Source organism: Baudoinia panamericana, assembly GCF_000338955.1.
Source record: "Baudoinia panamericana UAMH 10762 unplaced genomic scaffold BAUCOscaffold_3, whole genome shotgun sequence".
NCBI lineage: Eukaryota > Fungi > Ascomycota > Dothideomycetes > Mycosphaerellales > Teratosphaeriaceae > Baudoinia > Baudoinia panamericana.
In genome coordinates this window covers 771,833-786,323 of record NW_006911259.1, presented here as the reverse complement: position 1 = coordinate 786,323, position 14,491 = coordinate 771,833, and the positions used below count along the sequence as shown (strand labels likewise).

The window sequence follows — 14,491 nt, the reverse complement described above, 5'->3', positions numbered from 1 at the left end:
TGCGGAATAGTCGGCAGCGTACTTCGGGAGAAAGCAAGAAGCAGGGTCGCGACGGACCTGTACATCGCCAATGTGCTCGAGCAGTTCCGGTCACACAGGGAAGCGTCGTAGCGGTCGGGACCTGGCATGGGCCGGCGATCCACTTAACGGACATCCTGTGTTCCGGCATCGTGGAGAGGGATGGCGCACTTGCCACAGGTCAGCTGCGAGATCTAGTATGGTCTGACTACTAGGTGGGGTGCTTTTTTGAAGCTCCAAGTGACTGCATGAGGTCAGAAGCATTGACATGTTGCAGGACTATCAGTAGTTGTTGATGAATTTCGGAGCAGTGAATTGCTGTGCATATTCGAGTCATGGTCGTTCCCGGTCTCGTACATTCGACATGAATCCTTGAGCAGCCAAAGTAAGCGCGTGACTGGTTGGAGCCAAGAGCAACAGAGTCTCAAGGTCAATTGTTGTGCTTAGCCTTCAAGCCATCCTTCTTAGCGATCGCGTGAGTGCCGAAAGTGATCCCGCCTCAGTCACCAGTATGCCAGCGCAGACTATCTAGACCCTAGGACTTAATGCAAGCCACTAGTCCGGTACCACACAATACAGGTCGTGCTCGGTGGTTGCGATGGCTGCGGCGCGCTGATAGTGCTGCAAGCGAGACACAGCAGCAGCCATATCGTCCTTCCAATGCTCGTCCAAATCCGATTTATCGTTATCCCTTTGGCACATCCGTTACTGCATCGCCATTGACGGGATCATGAATACATCCCCGCGGTATGTTCGCTGCAGTGTCTCTGCACATGCAGATTTTACCGGCGCGTGCGCCTTCTCGGCGCCCGCCACAGCGGCTACTCCCACAGACCCACTTGTGAGGGTTCTTGTGCAACGTTCGTCGCTCTGGCCTTCGCTCGCGTGCCAGAGGATTCCGCCCTGTACAAGTCTATACAATCGTCCTCCACTTCCCGTTGCAAGACGTGGCGCTACTGAGGTCGGAATTGACGATCAGGATGTCCGTACTTTTGGAGACGTCCGCAGGCGACATCACAATCGATCTGTTTGTACATGACGCTCCCAAGTGCTGCGAGAAGTGAGTAGAGAATCTACAACCTCCGTACTCCAGCTGATAAGCGTACTAAGTCATGGACATCGGCTCACAGCTTCCTGAAACTCTGCAAGATCAAGTACTACAATTACTCACCCATCTACAATGTTCAGCCCAACTTCTCCTTCCAGACTGGTGACCCTATCGGGCCGGAGTCGAAGGGCAGTGATGGAGGCGCGTCGATCTGGAGCCTGCCAGATGGTGTTACCAAGCGCGTTTCTCATCCTGAGAGGAGAGTCTTTAAGCCTGAGTTCTCCAAGAAGCGAAAACACGCTCGGCGCGGTACCGTCAGCATGGCGACAAGTCAATCTAAGTTAAATCCTGATGACCGGCTAGCCAGCAGCCAATTCCTGATCACGCTCGGCGACAATATTGAGGATCTGGACGGCAAAGCTGCAGTCTTTGGTGAAGTGGCGGAGGGTTTTGATGCTCTGGAAAAGATCAACTCTGCGTTCATTGACCAGTCCGGCCGCCCACTGCAGGACATCCGCATATTGCATACTCATGTCCTAGACGACCCGTACGACGATCCTCCAGGTCTTGTAGAGCCGCCTTCAAGTCCTGTACCGTCCGCTGAGCAACGTGCAACCGTTCGGATCGCCTATGATGAAGTGCTCGAGCAGAAAGACGATCCCGAGCAGATGGAGAAACTCCGACGAGAGCGTGAAGCCCGTGCTCAAGCGCTTACACTTGAACTGATTGGTGACTTACCATTTGCGGACGTTACGCCCCCCGAGCAGATTCTCTTCGTGTGCAAGCTGAATCCGGTCACCCGAGACGAGGATCTGGAGCTCATATTTTCGCGCTTTGGGAAGATCCTGTCGTGCGAAGTCATTAGAGATCGCAAAACTGGCGATAGCTTACAGTATGCGTTCATCGAGTTTGCGAAGAAGGAAGACTGTGAGCGTGCCTACTTCAAAATGCAGGGCGTGCTTATCGATGACCACCGCATACACGTAGACTTCTCTCAAAGCGTTTCAAAGCTTTCGAAAGAATGGCGGAGCACGACTAACTCGAAGACTGCGCGCTCGCGAGGTGGCTTTGGCGGTATTGACAGTCTAGAGAAGCGCCGACAATACCGTGGCGTGGATGGCGGACGAGACGTGGATGACGAGTATGACTACATCTTCGATAATGACGAGCGACGACGCGCTAGGAATCGAATGGACACGGACAGCAAAGACACGTCACGGCGGCCAAGATCTAGGAGCCGCAGTCCCAAACGCTACGAGCGCAATGAGCGCACAAGGGATGTCCAAGACAAGAATAGCGACAGAAGGCGCGAAGAGGGTCGGCGGCATGGAGACCGTGACCGGTACCGTGACAATAACGAGTATCGCGACCGCCGCTCACGCTAGCATGGTGTTCGACTCGGCAGCAGTACGTTACCTCTCTCGCCACCATCCGATGCCACGATAGCCTTCCAGTAGTCTCGAAACGTGGGGACACTCCTTTCCTCAAACCTTCGACCAGCTGGAAAGGTAGAAATGGTTGTGGGAGATCGCTGCATGATATTTCGGCTCTGACCACAAAGACACGCATCTTCCATCTGAAATGGAAACCGTACCAGCATGGATTTATGGCAATCGGCATCCGTATTGCAACAGGATGCCATTTTCTTATCTTACTGAGGCACTGTCTTTGCCACGCGACGAGAAAATTCGATATCCCGCAGTGTGTCTGAAGATGTGGTGAATGGCATGGCTTCAATCAAAGCTGATGCGATAAGGCAGTGTTGTTGGTCTTTCTGTCGAATGTTCGGCGGAGGCTTTGGTTGGAGTGCTTCAATGTGAATAGGCAATACGGTGATGGCGCACTCGATTACACCAAGCGTGCACGCACGGGCCCTTCAATCAAGGAGGGCGTTCGTCAGGGTTAAAAGCTATCCCCGCACACACCTCGCTTGATTTAAAATTTGCTCCATGGGCTCTCCTTTTCGCACGTTTTACTACCGCTTCATCCATTGAAAGCGGTTGAGCTTTCAATCATGCAGCACAATCCCGCGCAGTACGGTATGGCAATGAAGACCATATAACATCTGCATACTCTGAGAGCTTGCTGACAGTCGCACAGACGCGCCGTCGTTCATGCAGGACGGTTTCGAAGGCTATAACGGATTCCAGGGTGGCAACATGGCGCCGCAAGGAGAGCGACGCGTAGTGCAGATAGATGTTGGTGAATTCGTTCGGACGCGCGACGCGGTATGCGACCATGACATTGCTGTAACTTGTCGCGAAATATCGATGCTGACGTGAATACTAAGCTATCGTCGGCTTACATGAGCCTTTCATCATCCATCGATAAAGCAGTCAAGGCGTACATCGACCACACTAATGTTGTACTCGCCGGAGACAGCACGCTCAATGTCTCCTACCTCACCCAGCCATTCGACCAGCTCGCGCACACAGCTCAGATTGCGCAGCAGGCGATGCTGCATGGTCTTGCCCTGCCGAATGGCGGCGCTGGGCCTGCTGGTGCTGGACCTGCTGCCGCCGGGTCTGCGACGAAAGACGAGCAATCCGAAGGCCAGAGCAAGCGCAAGAAGCGCAAGTACACGCCACGCGATCCGAACGCGCCAAAGCGCCCGTTGACTGCGTACTTCCGCTATCTCCAAGAGCAGCGAATTCCACTGGGCAAAGAGCTCGCGGACAAGGCTCAAGGCCAGCCTCAGAAACCAGGCGATCTGTCGAGGGAGGCTACGCGTCGTTGGAAGGCTTTGGAGGATTCCGAAAGGCAGCCGTACCGTGACGCGTACCGACGCGCTTTAAAGGACTATGACAAAGAATGTCAGGTCTACAAGGCCAAAGGTGGCAAGCTTAGCGCTGCAGACGAGAAGCTCCTGACGCAAGAAGGTGAAGACACCGAGCTTGGCGCTGGCGGCGAAGATGTGAAGGATGAGGACGAGGACGAGGACGCTGAAGGGGAGAACGTTGAAGCAGATGAACCAAGCAAAGGACGGCAAGGTGCGGATGATGACGACGATGAAGATGATGACGAGGATGAGGATGACGATGAAGACGACGACGACGACGATGATGATGAGGAGGAGGACGACGAGGATGAGGAAGACGAACCTGTTCCTCCGCCTCCGCCGCCGCCGAAAGCCACTCCAAAGTCTGCCTTGAAGAAGGGTAAGCAGCAAACCGCCGCGCCGACTCCGCAGTTCAGCAGCATCAACCCACAAGCTGCCACCGCCGGTCCCTCAAGTCCAGAGCGCAAGCGCAAGGCTCCAGCTACGACCGCAGAAAGCGAATTGAAGACGAAGCGTGGCCGTAAGTCCACCGCCGAGCCTGCTTCGGAGCCTACTGCCGCATCGGCCCCGGCGCCTGCCCCGACTGCGCAGATGACGAGCTCGGAACCGACTGATGGACCGCCGAAGAAGAAGTCCAAGAAGAAGTCGATGGGTACATAAGGGTTTCAATCCTACCGTTCGGCTTAGGCTGCGTACCGCGAGGTCGCAATATCTTTTCTATGGTAGCTGGGTGTTGTTATTTCTTCCAGGTTTCATCCAGGTTGAGAGGCCTACACCAGTTCATTTGGTCGAGTCGAATTATTTCCACAGGATGCGGGATACCCTTAGTGTGTTACTGCTAGATTGATGAATTGTACAGAACAAGCTCAACATTTTTCCACAACGGTCCACGGCGCCCTCCGAGGATGTCTGGGCCTCCAGCTCCCCGCGATCAAGCCCCGCCTCGTTCCAATGAAGCTTTTGTCTCTCTGTTTATCTTCTTACCTAACTGTTTCCATGCGCACAGCCTGATAGACAACAAGGACTCACCATGCAGTTGGCACCGAAAGAGGTCAGTAAGGCTGCCTTCTGGAGGAAGCACAAGCCCACTCACTTCGGATACAGCTCGATAAGCTTGTCATTAGCCAGCTTGGCTCGCTGGCACAGCGGCGGCTTGCGCGTGGTGTCCGACTGAACCACACTGAAGCCCTCGCCCTTATCGCCAGTGTACTGCATGAGCTCATACGAGATGGCGACCACTCTGTCGCTGACCTCATGGCGCTGGGCGCAACACTGCTTGGCAGAAAGCACGTTCTGCCTAGCGTACCGCACACCTTGACAGAACTCCAAGTCGAAGGCACCTTTCGAATGGGCACGTACCTCGTAACCGTGCACAACCCGATTGCCGGCGATGACGGCAACCTTGAGCGGGCGTTATATGGCAGCTTTCTGCCTGTGCCCAGCCCGAATAAGTTCCCTTGGCCGCCCGAGGAAGGATTGGAAGCTTATGCGCCGGAGAAGATGCCTGGTGCTGTAATTGCCGTCAAGGGCGATAAGGGCAGGATCGTACTCAATGAGGGGCGCAAGCGCATCAAGCTCAAGGTGACCAGCAAAGGAGATAGGCCTATCCAAGTTGGCAGCCACTATCACTTTGTCGAGACGAATCCGAGATTGGAATTTGACCGAGTAAGAAGCGTCGGGTACAGGCTGGACATCGCCGCAGGGACCAGCGTAAGATTTGAGCCTGGTGACAGCAAGACGGTTACACTTGTGCAGATTGCGGGCAAGCAAGTAATTAAAGGTGGGAATGGGCTGGCAACCGGTCATATACACGACGAAAGTGTCACTCGAGGATTGTTGCAGAGGATGCAAGAAGGTGGCTTCCTGCACAAGGAGGAGCCAGATGCAGACCAACGTTTAAACCCGGCCAGCATGTCAAGGGAAGACTACATTGCCATATTTGGCGCAACGACCGGCGATAGGATCAGACTAGGCAGCACCGACCTTTGGATTAAGATCGAGAAGGACTTTTCAGCCTATGGCGACGAGTGCTCGTTTGGCGGCGGCAAGTCCATCAGAGACGGCATGGGTTCTGCTTCTGGCGTTCCGGACAAGGAATGCCTTGACACTGTAATCACCAACGCAGTCATCGTCGATTGGAGTGGCATCTACAAGGCCGATATTGGTATCACTAACGGCCTAATTTCCGGAATCGGCAAGGCTGGCAACCCGGACGTGATGCACGGCGTGCATCCAGACTTGGTTGTAGGCGCAAACACAGATGTTATTGCGGGTGAAGGCAAGATCGTCACTGCTGGTGGGTTCGACAGTCACATCCACTTCATCTGTCCGCAACAGGCTTACGAAGCCATTGCGAGCGGTATCACGACGTTTCTAGGCGGCGGTACTGGGCCGAGTACTGGCACAAACGCAACAACGTGTACACCTTCTGCAGATCTGATTAAGGGCATGCTCCAAGCCTGCGACAGTCTACCGCTGAATGTTGGTATAACAGGTAAAGGCAATGACGCTGAAGTCCAGCCGCTCAAAGAGCAGGCGGAGGCTGGTGTCTGTGGTCTGAAGCTGCACGAAGATTGGGGCACGACGCCAATTGCGATCGACACTTGCCTGAAAGTGTGCGAGGAGGAGGACATCCAATGCCTGATCCATACCGACACTTTGAATGAGAGCGGCTTCGTAGAGACGACTGTCAAAGCTTTTAAGAACCGAACCATCCACACTTACCACACTGAAGGCGCTGGTGGCGGTCACGCACCTGACATTATCAGTGTAGTCGAGCACGAGAACGTGCTGCCTTCGTCCACCAACCCGACACGTCCGTACACTGGCAATACGCTCGACGAACATCTAGACATGCTGATGGTATGCCACCACCTTTCCCGTAACATACCTGAAGACGTGGCATTCGCCGAATCTCGCATTCGCGCAGAGACGATCGCTGCAGAAGACGTGCTGCATGACTTGGGTGCCATCAGCATGATGAGCTCTGATTCACAGGCCATGGGTCGGTGTGGCGAGGTCATCCTGCGGACTTGGAACACTGCGCACAAGAACAAAGTCCAGCGCGGTCCGCTGCCGGAAGATAAGGACACCGATGCGGACAATTTCCGTGTGAAGCGTTACGTGAGCAAGTACACCATCAACCCGGCGATTGCGCAGGGCATGTCGCACCTAATTGGATCGATCGAAGTGGGTAAGCTCGCGGATCTTGTCCTCTGGTCACCGTCCTCGTTCGGCGCGAAGCCAGCGCAGATCGTGAAGGGAGGCATGATCGCGTGGAGTCAGATGGGAGACCCGAACGCGAGTATCCCAACAGTCGAACCGGTCATCATGAGGCCAATGTTTGGTGCCATGGAGCCGAGCAGAAGCATCTGCTGGGTGAGCAAGAGTAGCCTGGAGAAGGGTGCCATCAAGAACTATGCGCTTCGTAAGCGAGTTGAGGCTGTCAAGAATTGTCGCAAAATTGGGAAGAAGGACATGAAGTGGAACGATGCGATGCCGAAGATGAAGGTTGATCCGGAACGATATGTGAGTATTCGACGTGAACAGAAATGAATTGGTTACTGACCGTTGCTGCAGACTGTGGAAGCTGATGGACAGCTTATGACCGCTGAACCAGCGACAGAGTTACCACTTGCTCAGACGTATTTCGTTTTCTAGTTCCGGCCGGGACGCTCAGATACCCTTCATATCAGTTCTCTCAACATATCGACCAAAGGAGCATCACGTAGCGTTCTTCCGCTTACTGTCGCGCTCTTCTCATGCTTGTCTGCTTCGTTCAACGTCAAGCAGAAGCTGCAGCACCTCGCGGCAGCAGAGCTCCTTAGCCTTCTTCTTACCGTAGACTCGTTCGACCTTGCCAATCGGCCCTGCGAGTCTGGGTTCTGCTTTCACATCCCGCTCCGCAAAATGAGCAGCCATACTGACGAAGGCACCAGGGTTTTCGTTAGAGGTGATTACCGTAGGAGGCTCTGATGAGTGCGCTACAAAGGATGGCTGATGGAGACCCAGGGATGCTACAAGATTGTGCACCTGCTGTGTCATGGGCAAGTCTGACCCGCCATTCAAGTCGACCTTCGCCAAGCTTTGGGTGCCGCCGGTGTGGCCGGGCTCAGGCTCTGCTGGTATGGTCATGGTTCGCTTCGCCGACGCCGCTTGCGGATCGGTGACGACCTCACCCTGGCTTCTCAGCCAGAGAACAGCCTCTCGTGCTGCTGCTCTTCGTGCGTCCGTCAGACATGGATAAAGCCTCTCCTTGAAGCCGAAGGGAGGTGCGGCAAGTGAACATCCTGTCAAGGCTAACGTGCATGAAAAGAGCGTCGGATTGCTTGTTGTTCGTGACTCGCTATAGGTCGGGGCGAGGAGCTTACGCTGCTGTGAATAATCTGGCAGCGGATTAGCATGAGCGAGGGTAGCATTGATTGGATGGCATACTGTTTAGCATGCCCACCCAGTTCTCAGCCCGTAATACGGCGTTTTCCGTTGCATCCGAGTCGGAACTCTTGCGCTTCTTATCATTACGCTTGAGCGCCTCGAGCAACGGAATGGCCTCTCTACAAACGGCTTCTTTGGCCAGCTTCTTCGAGGCACAGGCGGAATCTCCCTCCAGATTGTGGTTGCCGAACGTCACGGTCGCTTTGAACACCTGTCCGGAGAGTGCTTGATACGCAAACGACGGGACAATCCCATGTTCCTGGCAGAGGTCGTGGAACCGTATTGCGTGCAAAGGGTTCGGCTTGACCTTCGCGATTGGGATGAGCTTTGGCTGCTGCGCTGAAAGATGTCGTGTTTCGAAGTCCTCAATGCTAAGGAGGTTCTTGTAGAAGTCGTCTCTCTCTATGTCAGGCTGAGTTCGAGCTTGAGCAGAGCTTGGGATATGTTGAACGTTTGTCGAACCGTGCTCGTAGGTGGTGCTGTTGGAACCGCTCGCCATCGCCGCCCTGCTTCGTGGCACTGGACCACAAGGTGCATTTAAGGGCGACGATGCTGGCAGCAGCGACCCATCAGACTGCGGTATGAGCAGTGAAGCCATCAGACTGTTCATTGTACGTATTGCAGAAGACGCTAGGCCAAGTTAAGCGTACGTGTAGCGCGTCGCGCCGCAGTTTTCATTCACTTACTGCTTCTCAGGGAATAGAAGGGATGGGTTATCTTGAGGTACACGACGAGATCACTTGATCGATGGATCACCGTTCATGTACTCGGTACGCAAGATACGGGCGCGCTGCAGTATTGTCCCTTCTTCGGCAGATCAGCACCTCGTTGGGGCTTGCACACGTGACATTAACCACATTCACATCAAGGCACCTCACTGAGCGACTGCTGCTTCATCATACATGAAGCGTCCGCTAACGCTGCCAGGGCATCGTCATTGAAGCCATCCGGTCCCGCCCCGCCGTACGCTTGTTGCTCTTGCATCGGTGCTGCGTAGATTTGCTCATCGTACTGCGCAGCGTAGCCAGCCCCAAGTGCTTGACTGCCACCAACGTCGACTTGTGTTCCTGCACCGAAACTGGTGTCTGCGGTTACGGCACTCAGCGCAGCTTGTTCGGCCTCCAAGTCATCCGCGTAGCCTTCGATCCATTGTTGCGGATATGCATCAAGTGACGGATCATATGCAGCTTCAGTATTCGTCGTAGTGAAGCTGTCAAGGTTGAAGGTTGAGCTGTCAAAGTTGCCGTCGAAAAAGCTGAAGTCCAGCGGGTCATAGTTGAGGTTGATGTTGCCGCCGTTGAAGTCAAAGCTGTTGTCTGCGGCAAGGCTGCCAATGTTGGCTGCCTGTGCACTGCTGACACTGCCTTCGCTGAAGGACGTCGGCCAGGTGGCGGAGGACAGCGCTGATCCTGAACTGCTTTCGTACTCGAATGGCGATTGCAAAGCCGGCGGTTGCTGCAGCTGGGATGCGGCAGGGATCTCCACATATTGCGTGCTCGTAGCGTAATCATACAGCGAGTCAGTACGCTCGGGCTTCGCAGGCTCTTGATACTGGGTGGCGGTCTGGCTGGGCACATTGATGCGTCTCCAGCTTGCGCGTCCAGTGGCGACACTAGATTTGCGGAAAGTCCAGCACATCACAAGGATCCTTTCATGGTCGTGCTGAGGGGACACGACTATAACCTCAAGTATCGCAGTGATACCGCTCAGTACATCGCGGACTTCTTCGCTTGCGTCTCCGTCCCCTTCGACTGCTTCCTTCTGAAGACGGTGAGAAAGGCTATGCAACAGACGAGCCCAGAAACTGCTGCCGAACTTCAACGAGGTGGTGACGTATTGGTGAGCCGGTTCAGAGAGCTGTATCGGTGCATCGTGATCCTCTTCCGCAACTCGCTGGCCCTTGCGATAGAAAGAGTAGCGGTATCGCACCCGCGCGTTCGGCGAAAGATGATGGCTTGTGCAGACGAAAGATATGCCGAGTTCAATGTGTGGCTGATCCTTGAAGCTTTCGGTAGGAAAGCCAACGGACGCATCTGCCGCAATCACGTTGCAATCAAGCGGTTTCTGCGTGGCCATTGCGGCCAACAACGGGTATTCTTGAGCAAAGCTTGACCAGTCGTTGAAGTGCAGATCACCACCGAGCGGACTCTCGACAGCCTGAGTGTATGTGTGCAACCGGTCTTCTTGCTGCTCGCCGGTCGGGAGCTTGTACTTCTGCTGGACGAACATCTCAAAGTTTACCGGCTCAAAGATGTCAAGATTGTGCTTCAGTCGTCGTACCGCCTCCATTTCGGCTTGAGGTTGAGCGGCATGTGTGCTTCGCGTCGCATATGGTATCGCCGCTGCTGGGTAAGCTGACATGCGGCGGCCTGTCATGTAGCCAGATCCATGAACCGCGCTGTAATGGCGATTCTGCCCAGCAGCGAGATCTTCCTTCGACAAGAACTTCATGATGAAAGGATCACTCTCGACGAATGGCTTGAGCACCTGAATGTGGCTCGAGACTTGTTTCCTGGTGCGGCTTTCGGCTGTGAGCTCCTGAATGTGATCGGCTATAAGCTCGTTGCGGCCACGCTGCTTCTCCTTGTGCATCTGCTTGCGTCGACCCATGGGCGGGTACTTTACCAGAGCTGTATGCGCGCATCAAGAGTCAGTGTCTTGCACGCACAAGTCAGCATCGTGGATACCCACCTCGGAAGAACGCCTCCTCGAGGTGATCGGGCCATTTCTGATCTGGGCTGCCCTTGTCGTCCTTGTGCTGTCTTTGACGGTACTTCGAGTAACCGTCACACTTCTGGAAACGCTCGTAGAGCTTCCTGGCCTTGTACGTAATAGCCTCCTCACTCTCACCAGTATGGTAGTATCCGCTGTAATGACGACCAGGGCCTAAGGTAGGGTATGCCGGTACAGCATATCGAGGTTGCGCCTGATACGGATGCTGTGGTTGCTGTTGCTGCTGCTGGTATGACTGGAACGTTGGCCAAGCATTCTCTGATTGCGTGGACAATGCATACTTTGGCTGGCTGACATCGTTGGCCAGCGAGTAATTATGCTGCTGACGGTTGCCCGATTGTTCTTGTAAAACACGGGATGCTTGTTGGACGCCATCATGAACGTCTTGCAATGGAGGAGCGTTGGACGGCAAGACATGGAAGGCGGGCTGGACCATCTTAAGTGCTGGTGACACTCCACGCCTGATGGCTGGAACGTAGTCGAAGAATGCTCAGGCTAAGAATGTTAGAGGACCTTCCACTTCCAGCGCTTACGCCGTAATTCGTCAAAGAGTGTAGATAGGAAATAGTAAGGAACGTAAACAGGAACGGATAGAGGAAAGCGCCGGCAAAGAGTGAGCGGCAACGAGCTTCTGAATGCCAGTGGTCGTACAGCAACAGATCGAAGATGTTTATACAACATGACGGTCGCAGCACACAGACGGCTGACTTATCCTTGTGTCTCCTTCGCTCCCACCTGCAATCTCGGCGGTCGTAAGTCTTCGAAGTACGAATCAGGTAGGAAGGTGGGTCGCCGGTGGTGTGGGTTGCATGCTCAGTGTGGCCAGACAAGCGAAGCTTGGACCGCTCAAGAGCAGAGTTAGGTAGGCTCATCAAAGAAGTGCAAGGGCGAGAGCAGGGTGACGTTGGTAGCCTACCAAAGGGACCTGGCAGGTCGAAGAAGATACAGTGAGAGAATTCATCGAGGGAGGGATGTCGACTGCTTGGCGTGTTGGCAATCTCTCTCGACACAATAAACGTATGGGTCGGAATGTAGTTGTACTGCTGGAATGCTTGCATTGTTGTCGCTTGTGATAGAGCTTCCACATAGGCATTAACAGAGTGGTCGTGGATATGAAGAGTTCAGAAAAGCTGCTGCAAAGTAAGTCATGTCCTTCAAGCAACCGCCAGAAGATATTTGGTAGTACAGCCTCAGGTCGCAGAAAGCGGCCGCGCAGGTACCATGCAAGGGCTCAAGCTCGACCGAACAAGGTAGGATAGCGCACGTGATTCATGACTGCATTTCATTAGGTGCTGCCATGATTGAATGATGTTGTATCGTTCCAGTGTCGTCCAACAATAATCGATCGTAATATCACAGACAGATACGGAGTATCAACGCCTCAACGCCATGCTCGAACACGAGAGTGCTGCTACTTGTACACAGGCTGGCCTGGCGGAGGAGGTGGTGCCGGGCGACCATTCCATCCCTGATTGCCGCCTTGGTTCTGCATTGGTATGTTCTGTCCGCCGTTGTTCTGCTGCTGCACGTCCGGTCGGTATTTGACATCCTGATGAAAGTTGCAGATGTGACAGAAGACCTCATGCCATGGCTTCAGAGAGAAAGGGATCAGAGGCACGAAACACAGCGTGAACCACTCCCTAGATGAGAAGAGGCGTCAGTTTACCGTAGTCGTCTGTGAGTGGTAGGAGCGCGGCAGACGATGGAGGCGGAGGGCTGTGTCGAGGGGCGAAACGCTTGTGGTGACCTACCATCTCTTAACAACTCGTCCAGAAAAGTTACCGCAGTTCTGACATTGAACCGTAACATTCTCATAGCCTTGTAAGAGCGATTGGAAAGCTGCAGGCCGATCAGCCTCATCGGATTGTACATTGATGGCGCATGTGGCTTACTATGGGTTCCGCATGTTAGGAAGAACGCCATCGTCCCCGTTCCGTTGCAAGTAGACGATGCTGTTGAGGGATACCAATGGACGTTAAGCCTCTGGTAGGTTATGAAGACACCGTCGACCGTATCTGCGTCTGCAGAGACCGCGTGGCTGTGGGCTCGGCGCGACAGCATCACCTCATGCATGCTCGAGCTAACGTGTGGGGACGGGCCGAGGCTTTCACGTGGATTCGTGTGGCGGCGCGTCTCCACCGGTCGATCAATTACATGTATGTGGCGTTTCTGCCTTGACGGCCAACATGAACGTCGCACATCAGCGGAGATGCGATTCACCATCTGCAGTGCATCGTTCACAACATCAAGTGGAAGCAGTGTGAAGTTGACATTGCTTAGTTGAATCTGACCACCTCCTAAATTGTGTCTGTCATTATGATCTCCGACAGTACTCTCTAAGCTTCGACCACCCTCCTTCCCAAGCCATATTCGCCGTGACGACTAGTCGAGCTCATCATACAGGCGCACTGCCAAGATGGCTTCCATCGACAAGCTCTCCATTCTCGGCGTTCGCTCCTTCGACAACCAGGTGTCCGAGACCATCGCTTTCCACAAGCCGCTGACTCTGATCGTTGGTTCAAATGGCTCGGGCAAAACCACCATCATCGAGTGTTTGCGCTACGCCACGACTGGCAAGCTGCCACCAGGTGCTGCCTCGGGTGGTGCATTCATCCATGATGCCAAGCTATGTAATGAAAAGGAAGTCCTCGCCCAAGTTAAGCTGGCTTTCAGGGACACTGGGGGTGTCAAGATGATTTGTACTCGTAACATGCAACTTACAGTGAAGAAGACCACTCGGAGCCAGAAAGAACTCGAGGGTAACCTTTTCTACGTGCGCGCCGGCGAGCGAGCTTCGCTCAGCACACGCCAAGCCGATCTTAACGCTCTTGTGCCACACTATCTGGGTGTCTCGGAAGCTGTCCTGTCCGACGTGATCTTTTGCCACCAGGAGGAGTCTCTCTGGCCCATGTCAACCCCCTCTAAACTCAAGGAGTATTTCGACAATCTCTTCGAAGCGAATAAGTACACCAAGGCTATCGACAATATAAAATCCATGGAGAAAAAGTACAAAGAGGATCTCAAGACACTCCACGTCACCGCAGACTATCTCAGGGCTAACAAGGACAAAGGCAAGAAAATGGAGAAGCAGGCTCAGAAGTTGAGCGCGGAGTGCGACGCGCTGCGCACCCAGCACGAGGACTACGAGGATCGCATCAAGCAAGCAGCCCGCAATGCGGAGAATTCGTGGCAAAAAGAGCATGATGCCGGCGCGATCGTGGGTGAGCTGACCGGCAAGCGCATCGAAGAGAGCACGAAGAAGGAGAGCGTGGAAAGCTTGCGGGAGAACCTCGTTGAGATGTCTGACTCTGATGAGGAGCTCCAGAGCATGCTTGAGCAGTACGAAGAGCGCGTGAAGCACTATGACGATGATTTACAGCATCGCAAGGAGCACTACCAGGAGCTCCACGGTGAAATTGAACGTACTCGTGGCCAAGTGAGTGGTAAGGAGCGAGAGTGCGGCTCGTACGAGGCTCAGG

At 54.2% G+C, this 14,491-nt stretch overlaps 6 protein-coding genes across 6 annotated transcripts; 2 read left to right on the top strand and 4 right to left on the bottom strand.

The window, feature by feature from the left end:
* Nucleotides 1–998: 998 nt before the first annotated feature.
* Nucleotides 999–2,451, top strand: BAUCODRAFT_65867 (uncharacterized protein; the record flags this gene model as incomplete). Its single annotated transcript, XM_007675585.1, has 2 exons — nt 999–1,078; nt 1,149–2,451. 2 exons carry the CDS (start codon nt 999–1,001, stop codon nt 2,449–2,451), a joined length of 1,383 nt encoding a protein of 460 aa, XP_007673775.1.
* A 629-nt stretch (nt 2,452–3,080) lies between these two features.
* Nucleotides 3,081–7,505, top strand: BAUCODRAFT_22248 (uncharacterized protein; the record flags this gene model as incomplete). The annotated part of the gene is made up of 8 exons (XM_007675252.1): nt 3,081–3,105; nt 3,167–3,294; nt 3,357–4,497; nt 4,595–4,672; nt 4,705–4,790; nt 4,852–4,896; nt 4,950–7,373; nt 7,425–7,505. 8 exons carry the CDS (start codon nt 3,081–3,083, stop codon nt 7,503–7,505), a joined length of 4,008 nt encoding a protein of 1,335 aa, XP_007673442.1.
* On the bottom strand, nt 7,503–8,861 carry BAUCODRAFT_385575 (uncharacterized protein). The gene is made up of 2 exons (XM_007675833.1): nt 8,280–8,861; nt 7,503–8,230 (listed from the first exon to the last, which is right to left on the bottom strand). Exons 1-2 carry the CDS (start codon nt 8,776–8,778, stop codon nt 7,605–7,607), a joined length of 1,125 nt encoding a protein of 374 aa, XP_007674023.1. The 5' UTR covers nt 8,779–8,861; the 3' UTR covers nt 7,503–7,604.
* A 123-nt stretch (nt 8,862–8,984) lies between these two features.
* BAUCODRAFT_31209 (uncharacterized protein) lies at nt 8,985–10,604 on the bottom strand. The gene has a single exon (XM_007675348.1). It carries the CDS (start codon nt 10,566–10,568, stop codon nt 9,144–9,146), a length of 1,425 nt encoding a protein of 474 aa, XP_007673538.1. The 5' UTR covers nt 10,569–10,604; the 3' UTR covers nt 8,985–9,143.
* Nucleotides 10,605–10,739: 135 nt separating this feature from the next.
* BAUCODRAFT_41355 (uncharacterized protein) lies at nt 10,740–11,079 on the bottom strand (the record flags this gene model as incomplete). Its single annotated transcript, XM_007675452.1, has 2 exons — nt 10,740–10,909; nt 10,971–11,079. Coding segments are annotated over 2 exons (279 nt in total), but the record flags the coding sequence as incomplete, so codon positions are not given.
* A 997-nt stretch (nt 11,080–12,076) lies between these two features.
* BAUCODRAFT_31207 (uncharacterized protein) lies at nt 12,077–13,051 on the bottom strand. Its single transcript, XM_007675347.1, has 3 exons — nt 12,905–13,051; nt 12,764–12,851; nt 12,077–12,652 (listed from the first exon to the last, which is right to left on the bottom strand). The coding sequence occupies exons 1-3, from the start codon at nt 12,933–12,935 to the stop codon at nt 12,424–12,426; spliced, it is 348 nt and encodes a 115-aa protein (XP_007673537.1). The 5' UTR covers nt 12,936–13,051; the 3' UTR covers nt 12,077–12,423.
* Between the last annotated feature and the right edge of the window lie 1,440 nt (nt 13,052–14,491).